At 39.5% G+C, this 25,601-nt stretch overlaps 1 protein-coding gene across 1 annotated transcript in view; it reads left to right on the forward strand.

Moving 5' to 3' along the window:
- Positions 1-25,601, forward strand: part of LOC122900093 (serine/threonine-protein kinase TNNI3K) — a 349,591-nt gene that overhangs the window by 290,590 nt on the left and 33,400 nt on the right. Inside the window, exons 24-25 of the mRNA XM_044238472.1 lie at positions 5,850-5,909; positions 8,766-8,935. Coding sequence (XP_044094407.1) covers positions 5,850-5,909; positions 8,766-8,935 — 230 coding nt within the window. The remainder of the gene's footprint in view (positions 1-5,849; positions 5,910-8,765; positions 8,936-25,601) is intronic.

Genomic DNA, 25,601 nt, shown 5'->3' on the forward strand with positions numbered 1-25,601 from the left:
TGGAGAGAAAGGCAAATGCAAAAGTCCCTGAGAGCGTGGTGTGCTTGGCCTGCGGAGGTTAGCCTGCCCACAGACGCAGCAGGAAGGGAGCATCAGGCCATAGGGAGGGCAGGCTAGGCGCAAGCCTTACGGCATGGAATGGAAGGGTGTTGTTTTGTATCCAAATCAGATGAGCCTCCTAGGGAGCTTTTATGCGTGGTATTACTTAATCTGTAGTGCATTTTAAAATGATTATTTTAGGGGCACCTGGTTGGCTCAGTCGGTTAAACATCTGTCTTCGGCTCAGGTCATGATCCCAAGGTCCTGGTTTGGAGCCCTGCATCATCAGGCTCCCTGCTCAGCGGCAGGTCTGCTTCTTCCTCTTCCTCTGCCACTCCCCCTGCTTAGGCACTCTCTCACTCTCTCTCTCTCTGTAAAATAAATAAATAAAGTATTTTAAATAAATAAAAAAAGCAAAATGAGTATCTTGGCTACTGTGTTGGTTACTGTAGTTTGAAATCAGGGAGCATAAAACTGGAGTTTTAGCCTTTTTCAAGATTGCTTTGGCTATTCCAAGTCTTTTGTGGTTTCATACAAATATTAGGATTCTCTGTTCTATTTTTATGGAATATGTCTTTGGAATTTTGGTAGGGATTGCATGAATCTGTAGATTGCTTTAGGTAGTATGGACATTTTAATAATACGAACTCTTCCAATCCATGAGCATGGAAATTTTTCCATTTACCTGTTTTTGTTTTTTTTTTAAATTTCTTTCATCAGTGTCTTACGGCTTTCAGTGTACAGATCTTTTGCCTCCTTAGTCAGATTTATTCCTGGGTATTTAATTCTTTTTGATGTAATTATAAATAGTATTGTTTTCCTAATTTCTTTTCCTGATAGTCATTATTAGTATATAGAAATGTAACAGATTTTTGTGTATTTGGTTTTGTATCCATAACTTCACTGGATTTATTAATTTCAACAGTTTTTTGGTGAAGTCTGAAGGGTTTCCTATATATAATATCACAACATCTGCAAATAGTTTTACTCCTTCCTTTCTAATTCGAATGTTTTATTTCTTTTTCTTGCCTAATTGACCCTGGCTAGGATTTCTAATACTATGTTGAATAAAAGTGGCAAGAGGGGGAATTCTTGTCTTATTCCTGAACTTAGAGGAAAAGCATTGAGCTTAAAGGAAAAGCATTGAGCATGTAGGTTAGCTACCATGTTGGGTATACTTTTGATAGAGAAAGAACAGAAGCGGCAAAAGTAATTATAAGGCAATTATAATAATTCAAAAAGGAGAAGATGGTGGTTTAGATGAAAAAGAGAGGTAGATTGGACAACTTTTTTATTATCATGATGCAATTTAATATAACAAATTTGAGCTCAAACAAGCTGTCCTGTGCAATGGAACATGCTAGGTATACAGAAGTAAATAAACCATTGCTTACTCTAAAAGCACTTTCTACATAGTGGCATAAACATGTAAATGCCTAGTTATAGCCCAAGGAAGAATTAAATAAATCTAAAGAGAGTTGCAAACTTATTTTGTGGAACCACTTGAACACGTTAAGAAGGGTGTATCTTGTGGATTGAGCCTTCAGGGCAGAGGATTTCTATAGGTAGAGAATAAGAGTTAGATAATTCTAATCTGAGAAAATAGTAAGAACAACGCCCCGCATCGGGCAAAAATCTAATCTCAATTCACTTCTTTAAACCTACCTGAGCTGCTTGGAGTCCATTCCCTGCATATGTGCTCCAGAGACCAGCCAAAGATTTAAACAGAGTTTGTATGCAGATTCTGGGGCTCCCTTTCTTAGACTCTATTCTTCCAGGGTCACCCCTCATTTTCTAGTGCCTATGCATGATAAGCAGGATTCTACGATGGCCCCAACATCCCTGACCCCTGGTATACATGCCAAGGATAATCCTCTCCCCTTGAATATGGGAAGAACTGACAAATATTATTAAATATGATTACTCCTATAATTATGTTTCCTCATATGGCAAAAGGAAAATTTCCCTGGGTAGGCCTGATCTAATCAGATGGGCTCTTTAAAAGCAGAGAATATTTCTCCAGTTGGTTACAGAGGAAGAAGAGAAACCTGTCCTTGCTGCCCAGGATGAAAGCAAATGGCCATGTTGTGAACTACTTATAGGAACCATGTGGCAAGAAACTGTGAGCACTTTCCAGAAGCTGAGAGTCATCTCTGAACAACTATTGGCAAGAAAACAGGAACTTGAGTCAGACAACCACAAGGAAATGAATTCTTCCAAAAACCAGAGAGCTTAGAAGAGGCCTTGAGCCTCAGAGGACAATCACAGTGCTAGCTGACACTTTGATTTTAGTCTGGTGAGACCCTGAGCAAAGGACCCAGTTAATTTACACTCACTTCCTGACCCATGGAAGCTGTGAGATAATAAATGGGTGCTGCTTTAAATTATTAAATCTGTGATATTTTGTTAAAAACCATAGCTAATATATTCTGATTGCCCTGAATTTTGTCATCTGGTTCTTTAAGCAAACCTGTAGGCTTTCATAAGAATTTTGATTGTTCCCTAAGATGTGGATAGGACCTGCCCTTAGGGTAAATTTTGCTATAAATAAATAAATAAACGTGAAACTGACTCCATGCCCTTCCTGTCTTCCATGTGACTCCCCTCCAGAAGCTACTGGCTTTTGTTCCCTCTCTACTGCCTTTAGGTAGCCGTCTTTTACATTTTGTCTAGAGCTTACAGTTGTCTGGGGAAAGATTGATCCACTATAAATGCTACCTGTCCATTCAGATTCTGGATGCCTTCTGCAGACAGAATGAATATGATTTGCTGGTGGATTAAAAGCAAGAGTATGACAAAGAGAGAAGTCAGAGATGAGTCTTCGTTTTTTTGGCCTCTATAAGTGAAAGGATGGAGTTGCCATTTACTGAAACAGGGAAGACTATAAATATGAAAAATTGCATATGTGAGTTTAGAGTTTAAGAGAGTGTACTAGACTAGATATAGATATTTGGGAGTTGTTTTTTAAAGCCATGAGACAGAATTAAACCCTCAAAAAATTAACTCTAAAGAGAGATGAGAAGAAACCGAAAGCTTGAGTCCGGGTACATTACAGAATTTAAAGACGAAAAGGAAAAGTGAAACTAATAGAGGAGACTGAGGAAGAACAAATGAGAGAGGAGAAAATGAGTGAGAAGTAGTGACCTCAAATCCAATTAAAGATGTTTCAGGCACACAGGAATGATTATTTGCATTTAATGCAGTGCCGAGGAAGATGAACTTTCCATAGAAATGTGAGTGGAGGCAAATTACGTGGATTTAAACACTGGTGGATGGTCAGTGTAGTAGTGGGAATTAGAAGTTTGAGGGATGAGAAGGTCATCCCTCAAAATAAGTATCTGGAGTGTGAGAGAGTGAGTGAATCAAAAATGTGTAATAGGCTCTCTAGGCAGTACTGAGGGTCCACCTCAGGTTAGGGGGACATGATTTTGAAGTTAAGACTTCAAAATCCATCAAGTCAGGATGGATTTAATCAAGATTGGGAATTTTTTTTTTTTTTGAGATTTTACTTATTTGAGAGAGAGAGAGTGTGTGTGAGAGAGAGCATGAGGGGAGAAGGTCAGAGGGAGACGCAGAATCCCCGGACTTCGGGATCATGACCTGAGCTGAAGGCAATTGCTTAACCAAATGAGCCATCCAGGCATCCTGGGAATTTTTTTTTCCAGTAGTGTACAAAATGCATGATAAGGCAAGGTAACTGAGGCTGTATAGAAGAGAGTGATTATGATTGCTAATAAAATGTAAGCTAAGTAAGGGAGGAAACAAGGTGAGTAATGACAGTGAAGAGATAGTAAGATGAACAGGCAAACGAGGGTTGCTAGAGGGAGGTGGGTGGGGGATGGGCTAAACGGTGATGGGCATTAAGGAGGACACTTGCGATGAGCATTGGGTGTTATACTTAAGTGATAAGTCACTAAATTCTACTCCTGAAACCAACATTACACTATATGTTACCTAAGTAGAATTTAAATAAGAACTTGAAACAAAAAGAAGAAGAAAGAAAAGATGGGAAGATGAACAAAAAAATAAGGGAGATAGATTAGATGATAGGTAGGTAAGTAGATAGATAGATGCAGGCATATGTACCTACGTAGAACAGTATTAGCATAAACACGGTTTTTAAGGCAGAGTGATAGATACATGGAGGTTTATTAAATTGTTCTCTAATCCTTTAGGGTATATTTTAAAACGTTCACAATATAAAGTTGGGGTTTTTTAAGTGGCAAGATGGTGTGTGTGGTCAAAGATTGTTGGAGTCAGGGTTCCAGAAGAAGTAAGCTAGAGAGGCGCCTGCGTGGCTCAGTCAGTTAAGCATCTGCCTTCCACTCAGGTCATGATCTCGGGGTCCCGGGACTGAGCCCCACATCAGAATCTGCTTCTCCCTGTTCCCCCTGCTCATGTTCTCTCTCTCTCTCTCTTTCTCTCTCTCTCTCAAGTAAATAAATAAAATCTTTTTAAAAATAAAAAAAAAATTGAAAATGAGTAATCTAGAAAGAAAGTAGAGCCTAGATAGTGATCTGATGGAAACTGACAGGATAGAAACTTGGAAGGGTTGCAGACCTTGTTAGTAACTGGTCTAGGATAGGACACAGAAGCTGAGTGACTAGAAGAAGGTGGAGTGTAAGGTCAAGGCAGAAGAGGAGACAAAGGAACCTAGAGGTCAGGCCATTATAATGATTAGTTGCATGGATAATAAAAGCGCTAAATAATGTTAGCATGACAGGGAGCCAAACACTAAAGCCTTCAAAGAATGAAGGACAGTGACTGGTATAATAGCTTCATAAACTGGTGGTTTTTAGAAGAGGCCATTTGGAAGTTGCAACGACAATAAGGAAGACCCAGAGCTCCACTCACCCCATCACCACCCCCACCGACTTAGGGGCACCAGGAATACGCAAGAAAAAAAACAGCTTTCACTTGAGAGGACTCTGGGAAAGCAGTGTCCTCAGGGGAGGGCTAGATATTAAGGGAGAAATTGTTCTACTAAGAATCTAAATTAGGTGGTTACTGCACCTGAATGTTAAATTGGGCTATCCACCTCCTGGCAGTAAAAGTTTCATAAAGGAGAAATGATAGGTTATATAGTCCCTAGGATCTGACAAAAGGAGGCATATAATCTCTTCCAAAAAGAACAACATTTTCTAAAATCCCCAGTACTTTTTCCATAGATCCATAATCATCTTTATATCCTGAGCTATTAGAACAAAGTTTGGAATGTAATCAGAATGCAATAAATGTTTGTTTAACTAAACTCATCAGACACAGAAGTTCATAATGAACAATGTCCTTAATGGAAGCTTTTGAAGATAAAAAGCTTATCTTAACCCCTAAAATAGGGCATAGTCATAAGGTTTCTATTGATCTTAGTTTTGAATCTGAGATGACATTTTCAAAATGAAGCTAATTACAAAATTTGCTTTAGCAGTTCTTTTCCTACAGACACATTGTGCAGTATATTATAAGGCGCTGAGATAGTTAACAGTTTTTAGTATTCACTTTTATTCTTTCATTTTGAAGAGAAAAACCTGCCATTTAAAAACATGCAAAGCTAATTAAAGCTTTTCCACTATTTCATTATCTGAATGTAGTTGCAAATTCTGACTTAAAAGTCTTATCAGAAGAAGACTCAACATCCCTCCCTGAACAGCAAATGAACATTCAATTAACACTTCAATACAAGTGTATTTTAAATAAAAATATACTTTATTGTTAATCTCATTCTTTACAAATGCAAATACCCAATTTTAAAATCCAAAGAGTTGCCTCCCTTTTATTCTTTGGGGGAAAAAAAGTCTTTTCTTTATTTACAGGGAAGACCCGAATTTTCTGAAGTTGTTAACAAGTTAGAAGAGTGTCTTTGCAACATTGAGGTAAGAACTTTAGCTTCTGAAATATGTCTTTAAAAAAAAATCTTGAACATCCAAGGGGGTAGGGGAATCGGCAAGTGGTACTCATAGAAAGTAGGTATGAAGGTCCATAACTTCATTCATATATTTACCCTGTTCATTAAGCTTCTAAGATGGACTGACGGAATCTATAGGGACAAAGGCAAATTCAGCATGAATTGGGGCCTTACAGCACATAATCAGTCAGGCAAATGGGCACAGGCAAGCCCAGCTTGAAAAAATTAATTTGTAAAAGTTTGAAAATACAGCAAATATGTTAGAAGGTAATTACGTAAATCAACTTTTTTCTATACAAAAGTTCCTACCTACAGTGAAATGTAAGTTAAAATATTAAGCCATTGTCTATGCTCAATAAGAAAGGGAAATTGTCACTAAAATTAGTGCATAAATTAATTGGGATGCATTGCTTTTATACCACACGTGTTGCATGAAGTGATATATGTTGGTAATCAGCCTAATGGAATTTTCTTCCCTTAATATCAAGGAGCTGTTTGCTTTAATTTTCTCTCTAATTGCCTTAATTTTCTATACACCTGGTCAGGAGATAGTACTTGAAAATAAGCAAGGAAGCTAACACAGGAGCACTAATTCAAAAATAATAATATATTCCCAGTGCAAATGAGTGCTGCAAGAGACAGGAGTGGACATCACATATATAGGCTTACAAACACACATGCATATGATGGGAAGGAGCAAAACAGGGAAAATAGCATCAGCAGCATCAATCCCAAAATGGAACCATCCATTTTTTTCCCCCTAAAACAACAACAACAATAGCAACAAAATCTCAACTTATAGTCACTAGAACCCAGTTTATTGGGAAAGGGTTCCAGGTCTTCAGCGGCAGCCTGCAGCAAATGGCTGTTTGCTAACTCTGAAACAGAACTTCTAAAAAGGAAGTCTTTTTTTGTAGGAGGCAGCTTCAGTCTTTGGACATCAAACGTCCATTCCCTTCTCTTCAGTCCTGAAACATGCAAAGCGGAGAAAAGTAGTAGTATATATGGTGGGGCTTTAGCAGCCCCTACCAACAAGGGCATCTGCCAGAGGCCTTGCATGTTGAGAGACACTTAAGGCTTAAGTTCCAAGTGTCCTCGCACTTTGAACCTTTGTGTTTCACAGGGCAAAACTGCTCCAAGCCTGGGGATATAGCCAATTAGATGAGGAAAGTGGATTCCAGAAACAGAGAGAATGGTAGGATCTCCTAAACTAGTGTGGCTTCTTATACTGACCAAGCCTCTCAGTACAATCTCCAGAAGTACAGAAGATAAATAACTTTATACGCAAAGAGAACTTGCCAGACTGGGCTGCACCAAATAATAGCCCAGAATCAACTTTAAGGGGCTTGATTTGTAGAATTCCATGTCTTGGAAGATGAAATGATAGGGCATGTCGAACAAGAATAAATGGTAACATCACATACCAGAGTCAAAGAAACAATAGAAAGAATGTCAAATGGTGGAGATATGGTTTAGGAGGATCATGCATGTTTGTGGATTATAAGCTCTTAGGGAGTTAGAATATGAAGTAGCTGTTTTGATACAAAATAAAGGATGGGTATCATTCCTCTCTCTTCTGAGATGGCCAACAAAATAGTACCCAGTGATGTCCTTTTAAAGGGATGATCATAACTGGAACACAAATTTTAGGGAAGACAGATCAGAATGATGAATGGATTGAAAATCATGGGTGTGAGAACCAATTAAAGGAACCAGAGATGCTTGTCCCAGAGAAGAGAAAATTAGGATGAGCCTGAGAGCTATTTTTTAAACATCTGAAAAATGATCATATGGCAAAGGGATTGGCCTGTTCTCTATGGGCCAACAGATGGAAATGAAGTGCAACTACGGTTTGGTTTTTTTAAAAGAAAGAAGTGTCTAATTGTCAGAGCTGCCCTAAGATAAATGAGCAGATCTGGAGGCAGTGAGGTCCTCATCACTCGAGACTCCCCATCAGCTTGCATAGCTAACTTGAAAAGGAGGCACAGAAGAGATTCAATCATTGAAGAGTTTGAAGGTTCATTTCAACACTGACAACACATGATTCTCAGAGCTTCACTTAGTAATATCTTGGCTACTGTGAAGAGCCTAGCATTTACATATATTTTATTTTTAAACCAAAATCTACTGCCGACATGTTTTATGAAATTATAATGTCAAAGCACTAGTGTGCTCAGTTAGGTTAGGTAAACAGCAAGGTCGTCAGAAATTCAAGAAAACTACTCTCCTATTTTTTTTTTCTTTTCTGTCTCATTTTCTTCATTCTCTTCTATTTTCTTGCTACACTTAACTATTTGTAACTATTTTTAAAAATTCTCCCCCAACAACTCTCTTTAGTCCTCATGCTTGCCAGACATTAAAGCATCCTTCATTTTATAAAATGGATGTATTCTTGGAAACATGTGTAAATTCATTTTACGTAAAGGAAATAATTTCATATAAAGGGGATAATTTTAAGCTACAGTTTAAAGGAACTCTGCCATGAATCTCATCACCATAGTGAAAAATGTCATCTTTCAACCATTAAATAATCACCTTCTGAATATCCGTGTTATGAATCTGATTTGAGTATACCATGTATTCTGAAAGACGGTGTAAGTTGAATGGGCCAGCTCTCAGGCTAGAACTAGGTCAAAAAAGTAAATTAAGCTAGCCATGTGTTGTCATCAGAGGCCAATAGGAAAAGCCGGAAGCAAACTGAGATGAATACAAATTGAAATCTGAGAAATCCTAGAATAGAAAGTTAAAAGAAATCCATATTCTATTCTATGCCTTAAGCCTGTCGGATTTATGAAAGGATTGAAACTACCCCTTCTTCACTCAGATGATGTCTCCTGCATCAAGTAACAGTAGCGGGTCTCTCTCACCTTCTGCTTCTTCTGACTGCCTGGTGAGCCGGGGTGGGCCTGGCCAGAGCCACGTGGCAGCTTTAAGAAGTCGTTTTGAATTGGAATATGCTCTGAATGCGAGGTCCTGTGCTGCCTGGCTCCAAAGGTGAGTGGCAATCTAAACAATAGTCTCATGGTCCAGTTAACCAGAACCCATCAAGATCTTCACCCAATTTGGTTAGTGTTAATGAGGGATTTACCATCTCTATGGCAAACTTTGAAGTAAGAGTTTTTAGCCCATTTTTCGTATAATATTCTATTAATGTTATAGTACCGAAAAATAGAAAGTATATTATTTATTTATTTAAGATGTCTAAGTTTCAAGTAACAGTAGTTACCTCTGGCTTAATACGGAACTGTCTAACTACAGCAACTAAAGGAATTTACTGAAAGCATTTTGGGGTTATTTTATGGCATCCAAGGAAGGATTCCTTGTGTAGGAACCAAGACATAGCTTTGAGGATCTGAACACCACAAGAGTTCAGCATACCAAGGCTGACCCTATGACCCAGCAATTCCACTCCTAGGTACATACCCCAAAGAACGGTAAACAGGTACTCAAACAAATACTTGTACTCAAATATTTGTAGTAGCCCTATTCACAATTGCCAAAAGGTGGAAACAACCCAAATATCCATTAACAGATAAGCAGATAAACAAACTGTGGTATGCACATAATAAAACATTCTTCAGTCATAAAAAGGAATGACATACTGATACATGCTTCAACATGGATGAACCTAGAAAATATGCCTTCAGTTGGAAGAAGCCATGCACAGAGATTACATGTTATATGATTCTCTTTATATGAATACCCAGAATAAGTGTGTAAGTCAGTTCAGGCTGCCATAACAACTGGATGGTTTAAAGAACAGAAATTTATTTTCTCACTCTGGAGGCTGATAATCTGAGATCAGGATGCCGGCATGGTCAGGCTCTGGTGGGGACATACCGATGCCCATCTTCCCGGCTTACAGATGGCCCCTTTCTCACTGTGTTCTCACATGGCAAAGAGAGTTCTGCAATCTTTTCACCTTTTTATAAAGGCATCTGTCCTGTGAGATCATGGCTTCATCCTGACCTCATCTAACCTTAATGGTCTCCTTAAAGGCCCTATCTCCAATACAGTCACATAGGGTTTAGTGCTTCAACATACGGATTTAGTGGGAGGAGGACACAACTCAGTCCATAAAAGGTAATATGTAAATCCAGTAAAAAAAATTTTTTTAATTAAAAAATAAAAATAAAGCAGACTGGTAGTTGCCAGAAGCTATGGAGAGAGAGAAATTAGGACTAACAGCTTAATGTGTACAGGGTTTTATTTTGGGATCATAAAACTATTTTGGAACTAGAGAGAGGTGGCTGTAAAACACTGTGAATGTACTAAAGGCCATTGAATTGTTCACTTTAATATGATTAATTGCATGTTATATGAACTTTACCTCAAAAAAAAAAAAAAAGAGTGAAAAAGAGGAAAAAAAACAAACAAACAAGCAAAGGAGCAAGTCCGAAAAAAGAAAAGAAAAAAACATTCTTCCATAGTGAACTCTACTATTTACATGCCCCAGTTCCCAACAGACAGTCTCTTTGTCTCTCAGCTTAACTGTAAAGTTTCAAGGAGAGATATATCAATTATGTAATGCCATAATAATTCTCTATAAAATCCATGCCAGATATATCAATTATGTAATGCCATAATAATTCTGTATAAAATCCATACCAGAATCCAAGAACATACATTCATAAGTATTTTTTTCTTGTTCATGTATCTCTGAGCTGGTTGTAGGTGGCTTGACTGAGCACAGGTTTTATCCAAAGTCTATCCCACATGTCTTTCCTGGTCTTTGGCGCAGCAGCTACTTGAGACATGTTCTTCTCATGGACAAAGGCTAGGAACTCAAGAGGACAGGCCCAACTTCACATGTCCATTTAATTCCTATGTTCAAGTTGCACCCCATGGCATTCCATGGGCACGTCACATAGCTGAGTCTAATATCCAATAGGGAGAGAAAATATATTTACTCAACCTCTAGTGGAAGGAACTACAAAGTCACTTGGCAAAGCATAGACATGTGAATATCTATGAATAATGAATTAGTAGTAAAAACAGTGTGCTCTGAGAGAGAATGCGATTGGCCCTTTTTGGGATCAAATGGCCACCCCTGGTCTTAGCAAGTGTGGCTGCCATGGCAGTGGGGTCATATTTCATTAATATAAACATGGCGGCCAGGTACCCCTATTCTGGATGGGAAATGGAAAAGGCAGTCACTTGTGAGCTGGATGGATACTACAGAAAGTATATACTGCAAACCATGGACATCTGGAAAATCTGGCTTAAAATCTCTGTGCTTTCCCATGAGCTCCAGAGCATTTGCCAGCTGCTATCCATGTGTACTCTTACACACACATAAATGCCTCTACACTCACTCACACATTCCATCATCGCAGTAAGAATTTGTATCCCGAAAGTGGTGAAAGGTGATCTGGAGTGAGCAAGGATCTTACACCATACACAAATTGCTGATGTTGGTCTCTTAGCTATAGTTATTACATTCTTAGTCTAACAAAAGAGTTGCAGCTGCTACTATGAAGAGACGGGAATCTAAATCATGAAGCCTTTAATCTACCGAATGTCATAAAATTAAGGATCAGTGGGTTTGATTGATAACCAGGCAAAGTGGACACAATTCTTGATCAGATTCCAGTCTCTTACATAATTTCCTAAGAGGCTCATAGGCCAAGATTAGATTAGGTTCCGTCACAGCATCGTCTCCTGGTTCCATCTGTTCTTCTCGTTCTTTACTTGTGGTTTTAAAATTCATTCTCTGAACAGACAGATTTTGATATTTCCAAAGCACAGTCACCTGCAGTTTGCCTACTTTGAAGCAGAAGTTAAGAGCGTGAGCTGTGGAACCATATAGACCTGAGGTTCAATCTCAGCTTTGCCATTTACCAGTCCAATGACCTTGGGCCAGTACTTAAAGTTTTATACATAAGATAGAGATAGTAATACCAGCTTCAGGATTGCTGTTGAGAGAGGCAGTATTGTCACAGGAGTGAGTGATTGATTAAAAGATGCCAGGAGACCCAAGAAAAAACTACAAGTTGCAGTAATGTAGGTAAGTCATACACCTTACAACACACAGACAGCAGCACAGCATGGGAGACACAGCCGCACTCCCAATAGGCCCTTCAAGAACCCAGAGAAATAAACCGTTGCTCATAAAACTGCCCAAATGGGGTGGGAAAAACCCATCAGGTCTTTGAGATGTTGCTTTTGATAGTCTCCTAAGGTTTCTTATAGCTTTCTGGCCCTTCACAGCTGTTGGAGAACTCTGCTAAATCTTCATCTCTCTACTTGGTTCAGATTTCTCTTAATAATGTAGGACATCCTGAGTATTTGCTGTTAGGGTGCATAGAAGTTTTGTTTATTGGTTGTACCATCCCTCTAGCAAGTTCAGTCTCTGGACTGCTTGAAATCAACTCCAGAAATAGATAAAGCATTTAGCTAAGCTGTAAGATATACTAAGATAGGAATCGTGTGTGTTTTATTCATAACCACATCCCTAGTATCTAGCAGTATGGTTGGCATAAAGTCGATATGTAATAAACATTTGTTTCATAGATAAAGAATTGAAATAAATGGGCTCAAAAAATCATAATTATTATTAACTTGGAACATAATGTGTGAAAGAGCTTTAACTAATTTTGGTATGCTTTCCATGTATATACCTATCATTATTGAGTGCCTACTACATGCTGGGTGCTATTTCAGACCCTTTGAGTAGTCATCTAAGTAAGGCTCAGGAAGTAGGTATTCCAATTTTATAGATGAGGAAACTGAGCTCAGGAAGGAGAAGTAACTTTACTAAGTTTGTGGAGGCAGAGCTGGAGTTCTCACCCAAGACTCTTCTATGCTTTCTGAATTTCTCTGCCACCAAGAGGTGGCACTTTTCAGAAGCTTTATATATTTTGCCAATACTTTTATTTGCTGGACTTCTTCCAGCTTCTTCTGGAAGCCAGTCAGGGAAGAAATTCAGCGACTTCTCCTCCGCCTGCCTTTTTAGCTTTTATTCTGAAAGACAGAGCAAGTGAGACCAGAGATCAATACGTTCTTAAGGTCAAAGAGCCTGAGGATACAGGAACCGATGGCCTGCCTCCAGCAGGGCCACAAGTTCCACAGCCTGGAAGACAGTGGCTTGAAACTTTGGCCGCACATGAGAATCACCTGGGGAACTCTTACAAATACCAATGCCCAGGGCCAATTACACCCAAACCTATGTGGGAGGGGGCACCCAGACATCAGAAGCTTTTAAATCTTCCCAGATGAAGAAAAAAAAAAAAAAAGAAAGAAAGAAACAAAAAACTATAGAAATGAGGTTTCAGAGATGATTTCAACATTCCCTCAAGTATGAGAAGCAGGCGAGAAGGGAACCCTGCCGTGCTAACCCCCCCTCACTTTGGGGGGAGGAGATGCAACCAGTAGGATACAGGGAAGAGGAAAGTGAGGGCAGAGGTGACACAGCAGTTGTGACCAAAGGACACCATTTTGAAGGTTAATTACCTGTGGGGTCTCTCCCTGAAGGTTTTTTTTTTTTTTTTTTTTTAAGATTTCATTTATTTATTTGACAGAGAGAGATCACAAGTAGGCAGAGAGGCAGGCAGAGAGAGAGAAGAGGAAGCAGGCTCCCCGCTGAGCAGAGAGCCCGACGCCGGACTCGATACCAGAACCCCGAGATCATGACCCGAGCCGAAGGCAGCGGCTCAACCCACTGAGCCACCCAGGCGCCCTCTCCCTGAAGTCTTTACAATGTGCTAGTAACTGCTGATCTGAGGAGCATTCTAACTTGTTAAAATCACACAAGGTGTAATTTTTAGCCTAGTATCATGCTTTTCAAATACAGGTAGAGGATTTGGCCTGTGGTCCTGACTAATGTACACTCAATTTTGGACCTCTCAGCCCTCCACAACTTCTTAAAAATGGTACATTTATTTTTCAGCTTTGGGTTATGATATTCACAGCCTGTAGTTTTATAACGCATGATTTGATGGGGGTTTTGGTTGTTGTTTACTTGCGTATTTGTTTTTTAATGATTATTGTTTTCCTTTATAAAACACAGGTGAAGGTGGGAAAACTGTCAGATTACTTTCTTGGCAGGTCATAGGGACCTACCAGTTCCCACTAAAACCACAAACTGTTGCAATCTGAGATGGAGGAAAGTGCTCCTGAAGGGCTGCCTCTTTTAAAATATTTTATGTCTCTAGATATATTTGGAAAAGTAAGCATGTGGCACTTGCCCCTCCCACTGGGTATGAAATCTCTCCCATCTCTTACATGGATTACATCATGCAAATTTAGAAATGACAGAGTAATACACAACCTTTCAGATGCGAAAACCAATTAGTGTTTGTATGGGGCGGGGCTCTGAGAATAGACTGCTCTGGCCTAGTTAGCCGTCCAGGAGAGGAGAACCAGAGATCCAGGGACTGCAACTGTAAAACAGACACATTTGGAATTAATTTCTCACATTTCGAAAGGGTCCATCAAAGGGTTCCTTTAAACAGGAAGTTTGCCTAGCGCACTTGCAATGCAGTTCAACTTAAAAAAGTTGAATGTAAGTTATAAAATTTTAATTTACATTCAGTTTTTCCGGAACGCAGGATTTGTGGGTGATGACAGCGCCCTGAAACTGATGTTCCTAGGGGGTGTGAAAAGAAAGGGGAGCAGGGAGCCGTTTGTGGCCATTTGCCAGCTTGGAGTAGAATGTTTATCAAGGAGGAGCAATCCTGTCTCCTCGTCACCAAAGGCCAGTACTTCCCTTTTTAATCCACTACCTCTCCTGCTGCAACTCCCTCAGGCTCTGTAAATGCCCTCCCCTCTTGCCTTGCCTTCCTCTCCCCCGTTTCCATCTCTTCCCAGCTCACCACCATCAGCAGTCTCAACAAGGACATTATGACCACTTTAAGCTCTTCCTACCTTGCTTCTCTCCTCTAAATGAGTTTTTTTATGATTTCATACAATCCGTGGTTCCAGCCTCTCTCTCACACACACGGACACACATGTTACACACACACACACACACACACACACGCACGCACAGTTAACCCCCAGTCCGTTTGTCCCACAGGACTGCTCTCCTTTTGTTTTAACTTCTCTTCCATTATGACCTTAATTCACTTAACCATCATCCACTGCCAGCAACTAACCTTCCTTCTGTAGAACTCCAATTATGTCAGTACCCTACTTTAAAACCACCAGTAGGGGCGCCTGGGTGGTTCAGTGGGTAAAACCTCCGCCTTGGGCTTGGTTCCTGAACCTCCTGGGATGGAGCCCCGAATGGGGCTCTCTGCTCAGCGGGGAGCCTGCTTCCTTTCCTCTCTGCCTGCCTCTCTGCCTACTTGTGATCTCTGTCTGTCAAATAAATAAACAGAATCTTAAAAAAGTAAAAAATAAGTAAAAAATAAAATAAAACCACCAGTAATACTCCATTACCTCTGAAATTAAGTGAAATCATGTCCTCCTGCAATCCCAAATGGTCAATGGTATATTTTCCAGTCATACCGCCCACTGAGCCTTATATGTCCCAGTCATCCTAAGCAGAGAGATGCTGTCATTTCTTCTCTTCTCTTCTTGAATGAGTACTGAACTTTCTATAATGTTTTGGACAATTCCACAAAATAAAGAATTATCCTGCACAAAATAGCAGTAGCATCCCTGGTAATGCACGCTATAGACAGGTTAGAATTTCTACTGTATCCCATACATTCCGGTGTTTAACCTACGGTTACCCTGTTCCTGTATCCTATATTTTTTTAATATTGTCACCTTGACCAGTCTTGCCAAAATATTAGTAAGCCTTCAGTAATAGCTCAGTCAGCTCAATCATATCATAAGGGAGACTTTTCTGGGGCTACCTGGTCCCCACCTGTGCCTTACCAAAGGCCATGGCATTTTGTGGCACTTTATGGGCTTACATTATTTTGTCTTATAGCTATTTATTTTTAGCTCATAACTACTTCAGGGACAGAAATTGTCTTCTCTTTTGTTTTTATTCAGGTGTCTGCAATATCTCATTTATAACTTAACTGTATGCGGTAAATACTAAATATATTTATTCATAATAAATTAGAGGATTCATTAGTTGGGCTACACATGCCATGCTTTGTATTTCTGCATTTTAAGTGAGTAAAACTCCAGCACTCAGAGTCTTTGACCCCTGCATTCCTATCAAGTTCAGATATGTTCTTATCCAAAATAACGAACCACCAGATAATTCAGACTTCTTTCCACGCCACTCTTTCACCATTAGAGCTTTAGATGTCTACCTATTTCTTTTTAAAGAAGAATGGAGGTACCTGAACTGTGTGAGGACAGAAGTGACTGATAACATTCATTCCCAGTGTGTTATTAAAAAAGAGAGAGAAAGAGAGACATAAAGAGATTGCCTCCTGTTGAGCAGTTAGGAGAGGTGTCAACGAAGAAGAGGCAGATGATGGAAATGTGGTCCAGGTATAAAGAGAACAGGATGAACAAACAGGAAATAATGATTGCAAACCTTCTTTTCCTTCTTTGCAAATAAATAAATAAATATCTACAAAGGCATCCCTTCCCCAACTGATGTATAATAGTGGTTCTTTTACTCATCAAGGATCTACATTTAGATAGATCTGTTTTCAGTTTTGATATTCTGTTCCATTGGAATATTTGTTTATCCCTATGTCAGTAATACAGAATTTTAATTACAGTAGCATTTTTAAAGTCTTGATATCTGGTAGGGTTTGTGTCATCTTGGCTATTCTTGATCTTTCTTGGTTTCACTCATATAGATTTTATAATCAGCTTGCATTTTCTACACACACAAAAAAGAAGATTTTGATTATAGATTTTTTTCAAGTTTATTTTTTTTTTTTAGTAATCTCCATACTCCGTGTGGGGCTCAAACTTATGACCCTGAGATCAAGAGTCTCATACTCTTCTGACTGAGCCAGCCTGGCGCCCCAGAGTATAGATATTTTAAACCTATAGATCAATATGGGAAGATCTGACATCTTTATGATATTGGGTTTCCCCTCCCATGAGCTTAGTGGATTTTTGCATTTATTTAAATGTTTTTTAATATCCATTGGGGCTAATGTAGAGTATGAACTCAGCCATAATACCTGTTGCTAAAATGTAACACAGAAGCCGCAGTGGACGAAGGAAAGTTTCAGATAATGCGGTGGGTCTTTGGAAGGCCAAAGCCTTCATGACCACTCTGCCCTTGGAATGTGGTGGGGAGTTTTGAAACTTTCTTAGCCCAAACAGCCGTCCTGCCCCGTGATCTCAGAGACGGATGCATTGTCCCTTAGGCTATGTTTAGCAGAACTCTTAGAACAGGCAGATTAGCATATCATATCTTTCCCATAAACAGCGCTTCCCAGCTTTAGTAAGACCACCTGTCACACTTAAGTGCTTGAGAAACAGTGATATCCTTAAGGACTAATAAAAGCATGACCAAAGAAGAGTGAAGGGTCTTCGTCTCTGAGCATTGACCCCCGTGACGTCTCCCTTTCACAGCAAAGTTTGCAGTCATCTCTCATCCGTCGGTACAAGGATTTCTGGCCATTGCCAGCAAATATCTTTAAGTTAGATTTCACAGTCTTCTCTGTAAGTTTCTTATATACCTTTTGTTGTATTGATTGTTACATTCATTGATTGCTGAAATAATTTGAATTCATTGGCACCATATTATTTTATTCTCTGTAGTTTTTCTTTTTTCTCACCCTTTTTTTGTATTTGGGGTGTTTTTTTTTTTTGGATTCTTTGAATACACACTCTTTTTCTTTTTTTTTCACTTTTAAAAACTTGTATTTTTTTATTTAAATTCAATTTAATTAACATATAGTGTATTATTAGTTTCAGAGGTAATTTAGTGATTCATCAGGTGCATATAACACCCAGTGCTCATTACATCAAGGGCCCTCCTTAATACCCATCACCCAGTTACCCCCGTCCCCCGACCTACTCCCCTCCAGCAACCCTTAATTCGTTTCCTAGAGTTCAGGGTCTTTTATGGTTTGTCTCCTTCTGTTTTCATCTTATTTTTCATTCTCTTCCCCTATGTTCATCTGTTTTGTTTCTTAAATTCCACATATGAGTGAAATCATGTGATATATGTCTTTCCATGACCGACTTATTTCACTTAGCATAATACCTCTAGCTCCATTCCCATCATTGCAAATGGCAAGATGACACGCTTTTTGATGGCCAAGTATGTGAGTGTGTGTGTGTAACACATCTTCTTTATCCATTCATCTGTTAATGGACATCTGTACTTTTTCCATAGTTTGGCTATTGTGGACATTGCTGCTATAAACATTGGAGTGCATGTGCCCCCTTTGAATCACTGTTTTTATCCTTTGGATAAATACCTAGTAGTACAGTTGCTCAGTTGTAGGGTAGCTTTATATTTAACTTTTTGAGGAACCTCCATACAGTCTTCCAGAGTGCCTGTACTAGTCTGCATTCCCACCAACAGTGAAAGAGGGTTCCCCTTCCTCCACATCCTCATCGACACCTGTTGTTTCCTGAGGTGTTAATTTCAACCTGGATATGCACTCTGTTTTTCTATTCTTGGTGAGTGCCTAGAAACCTTAACATATTTAACTTAACAAATTCTTTATTTAATACATTTGTTAATAAAACAGAGGATTTCCCAAACAAAAGGTTTTAAAGCATTTTAGTTGCAAATCATTCTCTCCTGAATTATATGATATTTCTGTATTATTTTAATTTCATCATGATTTTTTAAATTCTACATCTTAGATACTATTTATTATTTTATCTAGCTATGGTTCATTTAGACTTACTCTTATTAACAGCTTCATTATTAATTACACTTATATTTCACACCTTCCTCCTAGATCATTTTCCTTTTCCTCAAATACATCTTTAAAAATTCCTTCCACATGACTCTGTTAGAAGTAAACATGTGAAAAAACACCCTTATTCTCCCTCCTTCTTAAAAGATACTTTAGTGAATATGGGATTTGAGGTGTTTAACTTTTCACATATACCTTCAAGGTGCATTTGACATGTTTCTGATTTTCCTTGTTGCTCTTAAACTTTCACCTATGGATCTAATTATTTATTTTATTTCCAGTCTACCCTTTATAACTGCTGTTAGCACTTCTCTTTGTCTTTGGTAGCCTACATTTAACTATGTGGTATATAGTTTTAATGGATTTAATTTATCTTGCTTTGAATTTCTTGGGTGTCTAGCATCTGAGAATTGGCACCTTTTATATATTCTAGATAATCCCTCACCACTACCTCTTCTAAAATTTCTGCAGTCCATCTTCTTTATTTTTCCCTTGTGGAACTCTAAAAGTATTTTAGATCTTCTCACTCTACTTTCCACATTTCTCAATCTCTTCATATATATTTCCCACCACTTACTTTTTCTATGATGCCTTCTGGTAATTTCTTCAAATCTGTCTTCTAGTTCACATATTCTCTTGGTAACTGGATCTAATATGTTGTTCTGTTCATTACATTTCTATTTCAACTTATTTCTAATTTCTATTCCATATCTAGAAAATGTATGTGCAACAGTCTGAAAGCCTCATGTTTCTTCCACATACTCTTAATTGATTATTTTCTTTCTTTAAACACATTTATTTTATATTCTGTATCTGAAGGTCTGTAATTTCTAATCTTTGTAGTCTTTATATATCTAATTATGTAGTTCATGGTTTCTGCTGATTCTTGCTTCTGAATCATCACATATTTAAAGATTTGTGTTCTTTTTGTGAGGTCAGGTTCTTGGAACTTTATCTCTGCAAAATTTTTTGGTGCTTTATTTGGTGTAGGTTACTTCACAGAAGCTTTGTGTGTGCTCTCACTAATCATATAGGTACACTAACCCCACAGGACCCCTTCAGAACTTCCACTTGGAGTTTTTCATAAAATACATGCAGTGGTATTTTCTATTTTAAAACTTGGATCTTTGTGGACTGTGGATGCAACCTCTGAGTGTATATATTTCATTTTTTCACTTTTTTTCATTTTACCTGGAGCCAAGGACAAAACAGACACTAACCCTCTTCATCTTTTTATGTAGAGTAGATTTTATTTTTCCTGGTTCACTCTGGGATTGTCCTTTGCAGATTTTAGCTTGACAGCAGTGTTTCTTATCTGACCTCCCACCTTGCTTGAACCCAGGCTGTGTTTCCCACTGTGTGGTTCAACAAAAGTCAGGCTTTAGGCCAACAGGAATCAGTATCTTCACAGCACTTACATCGACCTGGAATCATAATTTTAGCCAATCATTTACTTCTTCATTGGTGTCTGCACTAACTGTAAATATCATGAGAGCATGAACTTCTTTTCTTCTTTTTCATGCTTTCTCTCTAATACTTATAACAGTGTCTGGCATATGGTAGGTGCTAAATACCTATTTGTGGAATGAATGAATGGTCATGACAGGCCCTCACAAACATTAATGCTGTTCAGGCTTCACCACAATCTTGTGAAGTAGGACTCGTGGTTTCCATTTTTCAGGCAAAACAAACTGAGACTCCAATGATTTAAATAATTTGTATGAAGCTACATAGTGGGAAAATGGTAGTTGATAGTTGAACCTGGGCCTGCTGGTAGTTTCCCTTACACCACAATGTCTCTGGAGGCTTAGCCTGACCAGAATGTTTGAACCATCTGTAGGAGGTAGGAACTTGTATCCTCTGGTTTGGGCTTTGAGAATCTGCAGAGAGCTGCCTACCTATGAAGTTCTGCCAGCTCCACTGGAACCTAGAGCCATCTCAGTCTGCAGCCAATACAACCTTTGACTGCAGGGAAATTGTCCCTTCTCACTCTGACTACCTCTGATCCTGGCCAGTTTACTTCAGTTTATGCCTGCTTGTGACAGACCTTTATAACCAGCTGCCTGCACTGATAGAGACATAGCCTGAACACAGCGAACTCCATATCTGCTACACAGGCACCAGCTTGCCATGGCCTAACCCTGCCCTCTCTGTCATCTTTAATCATGTCTCTGGGAACCAGCTTGACTCGCTGGCCACATTTTAAAAGCCACAAAAACCAATCAGTACATATAAAAAGATAAACTCTTCCCTTCTAGACAACATGGGACCAGTTTTGAGGATAACTCTACTTTAGTATGATTCCTTTATTGAATTAAATACATTGTAAAACTAGGCCTCCTTTTTTTCCCCCATTTCTTCATTAAATATATTCTCTAGGACAGTAGCCAATTGCATTCACTATATTTTAAGTAATTTGTAGCTGACATTTTGGAGCAAAAAAATAACCTAATGATGAGGATTTTAAGAATTTTTTAACTGTGGAAATGAAAATAAACACAGCCCTTTCTCACTCATAAATACAACCTTCCAGCTGATGCCACATGGAAAGAATTTTAAGATTTATAAATGTAAGGAGACAATAGAAAGATAGCATCTTTGGATCCTGAACTGCCTCCCTACTCACTAAAGATTGTTGATTAAAATATGACATTTAAAGGATTTACAGAAGACCTCAGTGTGTATCAGAGCATCGCAGTAGTATGTAACTCTCACTTTAGCAATGTCTTCTGAGGTTATAGGAATGTTGCCTTACGAACTCGCTCGGCAAGTTCTATGGGCCTCGCTCACCTTTTTTGTATAATGAGAAGAGTAAAACGTTGCTTGCCTAATCTAGGGACAAGAAAACTCTCTTTTTCAGGATAGTTATCACCTCTGGGATGTGTAATTTTAGTGACATTCACTCACTGAAGGTCAGTTATCAAGCTTTTTTAAGGGTCTTCACTGAAAAAATATAAAAGTCAAAGGAGGGCAGCTAGAATCTAAGCAAGTGCCATAATGCCTGTCAGTTGCCTTTTATCTCTTTCTTTTTAAGCTCCAATTTTTTTTGAGGTGCCCATAAATCTTTCTAATTAACAAAAGCAGAAAATTTCTTAATGCCATAGGGTATGGAGTTGAGAGAGAAAAATACACAGTTGACCACATTGATATGAGGGTGTGAAAGTATTTGGCACACCTCATTATGTCCCCAAATGTCATCTAATAAGGAGAAGAGATTAAAGAGAGTGGAGAGGGGTCTTGGGGGGAGTTAAAACTTCTTCCACGAAGGGCTGAACACTAGCATAGCTATCTGTTTCTATTTATATACCTCTCCACCACAACCCAGGTGCCATACCCAGAAAGCAACTCAGTGAAATAAGCCAACAATTCCCATATGCACACGTACACACAAAAAGTAGAAAGAAAACTATAAATTGATTGCTAGCGCCCCCTGCATTTTATGCTGCTGATATCCTACAAATCATCAGAACTGGAAATAGTCTGCGCTGAATTGGGATAGAGCTCTGTGTAAGAACTTCCCTTTAGCCCCTGCGAAGTGCAGAGCAGTCAGTCTTACGAGAGGTTCTTTCCTAGCTGCCTTGCTCTCTAGCGCCGCCTAGCAACCAGTTGACAAACCACACGTGGGGCCTCCAGCCCTTCTGACTGCTGTACTGAGAGAGAAGCTTCGAGATTTCACACTGAACACAGATTGGATTCAGCTGCAGAGTTTGGAGCGTGTGAAAAAAATGTCATCCCTTTCCTTCAATTCCTTGCCTTTCAAAAGCACCCTCAGTTGGAAACAGACATTTTCCATGAAAAATGTAAAATAATAATAATCCAACAGAGTCCTCCGTTCAGAAGAAGAAGTGATGAAAAATGGGAAATTAATAAAAGTGAAAATACGAGAAGAGCCCTAGGTGTGTAAAATTGGCACCTTTTTATAAGTTTTAAGGACCTGAATGTATTGTCAGGCACAACAGATTTACATGAGAAGAGTGAGCCAGTGACATATTTAGGTAGCAAGAGGCACTTGAGAGAGGATGAGCGGAGGCTCTCCGCCTGGCTCCTCTAATGCTGATTTTCATGTTCTTTTCTGTCCTTCAGCCGGGCTTGTTAGCAATCGAAAAACGGGCTCCCCTGTCACCCAAAAGGTGAGCCGGGAGTGCATTTCCCTCTTCAAGTGTTTTGTAATCCTAATTAACTAATTCCCGGCCAAGGGAAGAGAACCTGCAAAGATTCGCCAGAGGCAAAGTGCTAAATAAACGCAGACAGATTTCTCCGTTTTCAATTAGAAGAAATGACATAGTGGCACAGCAAATAGCCTGACTTTCTAACGATCAGAGTTTTATGAGGGTTTTTTTTTAAATTTTATTATTATTATTTTTTTAATTTCTGGAAATGAAAAGAAAGCCTGGGCCTTTCTCCATTCATAACCAAAACCCCGGGGGCCCAGGCCCACTCTTGGTACATCAAAGGCCACCGATCCTGCCTTGGGCGGTGACATTTGTGTATGACCAAAAGCAAGACTTGGTCCAAAAGTGCTGCTTTTGAGACTCCTTCTGCGCTACTGAAGTGTCTGACAGGACCCAGCACGGAGACCAGAGTGAACCCCCGGCCTAATTAAATCTGTACAGGCGGCACTGAGCGCGGTTCCGCAGCCCCGACTCCAGCCCCGGCCCCGCCCGGCTCCCTCCCGACTCCAGTGTTTGCGCCGTGAATCTCTTGCCAGCATGGCAACTGTTGCTATGTTTGCAGTAATAAGAAGTGGGTGATGCCGGTGCCTCTGTAATGATTCAGATACAAGAGCAATGATTTCTAAATAGATTTCTGAAGCAGCTCTCACAAAGGCTCTGCACCGCTTAACAGGTTTAACTCCTCATAGAGGTTTTTTTCTCTTCTTTCATGTTCCGCACCTCCCATGCGGACTAATTCTAACCCTCACATAATGCAAAAATGGCAACATGCTTCCTTTTCCTTTCCTGGTATGTGGAACAGAAAGGGTGTTTTGTTTTTGTTTTTTTGTTTTGTTTTGTTTTGTTTTTGTTCAAGAAGACGTTTCACGAGTTATTGTTTCTTATTTATCTCCTTGGCAACTATGAGATTGAGTTTCACTTGGTGTGTAGGTAAGCTGTTAAAACAAACTGAAAAAATCGTGGATCCAGACAAAAGACAATTCCTGTATTAACCAAAGTGGAATGAAAAACTCTGTCATTAATATTCGTGATATTAGCTGAGCACCTTCTATTAATGAGCAGATGTTTTAAAGACCCCAATTGCAAAGAAGTATGAAAAATTCACTAGCAGGTATGTTTATCTTTCCGAATCCTCTTCCAAAGAGTCAGGGAAAAAAAAAAGGAGGAAGGAAGGAAGAATATTTTGAATATTCTTGGCCTCCATCAGGCACCAATTTGCTAGCCAGTGTCAAGTACCCTACCCCACCCCCTTACTTAAAACTGGCAGCTAGGGGCGCCTGGGTGGCTCAGTGGGTTAAGCCCCTGCCTTCGGCTCAGGTCATGATCTCAGGGTCCTGGGATCGAGCCCCGCATCGGGCTCTCTGCTCAGCAGGGAGCCTGCTTCCTCATCTCTCTCTCTCTCTCTGCCTGCCTCTCTGCCTACTTGTGATCTCTCTCTGTCAAATAAATAAATAAAATCTTTAAAAAAAAAAAAAAAACTGGCAGCTAACACAACCTAGGCCCTCGGGGAGATAATAACTGAGATCAGGCCATGTTCATTGATGGCAACATTAACTTGGTCAAAAAAGGGGAAGAGAAGGCATTTGACGTGTTTTGGTTGTTTACTCTGTTCCAGACACTGCTGTGCATTTTTTCTTCACCACTCGTATCACTGACTTATCACAGCTCTTCTGCGAGGCAGGGATTATTTATCAGTATTCTGCAAATGGGAAAACTGGAGCACAGGAAGGATAGAGAGCCTCCCCAGGCTTTGCAACCAGTAAACAGCAGGGCCAACACTGAGCTTAGATCAGTCCAACTCCAAAGCCCAGGATCTCTTGACTACTTGCTGAGCTGCAGCAGTGCAGTGCGAGACCGAGAGCTGCCCTCAATACTAATCAGCTGTGTGGCATGGACAAGTCCCTTCCTGACCTGGGTTTTAGGGTTCTCCTCTAATCTAAGGCATGTGAACTTGATCCTTGCTACTCAGGGTGTGGCCCACATACCAGCAGCAGGGGCCTGTTAGAAGTTCAGCTCCCAGGCCCCACGGGGATCTACTGAATCACAACCTGCATTGTGACATGACTTGTGAATGTGCATTAAAATTTAAGAAGCACAGGACTTACCAGTCTCTGAGAACCCTTCTAGCTCTGGTATATTAGGAATGCTATCCCCCTTATCACTGTATTTCTGAATCTAACTCCTCCAAGGTTGTGTCATCTCTCCTTCCAGGCTTTCCTAATCCCAACTTTATGCTTGATGAAAAGATTTTCCTCTCTTTTAACCAAAGTTTCTTACCACTTTCTACTTAGTATCATGCCTGTCCTGTGTAAGTTCCTTGAGAGGCAGAACCATCCGTATGAAATAATTTTATACCTGTAATACCAACCGGCATAATACATTACGCTAAACAAATATGCTGAAAGAAATGTTAAGTAAATCATTACCTGAATTTAGTTATAGATATCATGTAGTGCTCTGATTGTAAGATCCCCATATTGTCCATTATGAATATTTCAAGGCAAGCACATGCCAAGAGTTCTTTAAATATGGATCCAAAGAAGCCCAAGGTCACATTGGTCTTAGGAGACGGAACCCAAGGAATACAAAAACACTAATTCAAAGGGATACATTCACCCTAAGTTTATTGTGGCATTATTTACAATAACCAAGATATAGAAGCAGTACAAGTATCCATTGATAGGTGACTGGAGATACACACACACACACACACACACACATATATTATTCTGCCATAAA

Source organism: Neovison vison, chromosome 2, assembly GCF_020171115.1.
Source record: "Neovison vison isolate M4711 chromosome 2, ASM_NN_V1, whole genome shotgun sequence".
Taxonomy (NCBI): domain Eukaryota; kingdom Metazoa; phylum Chordata; class Mammalia; order Carnivora; family Mustelidae; genus Neogale; species Neogale vison.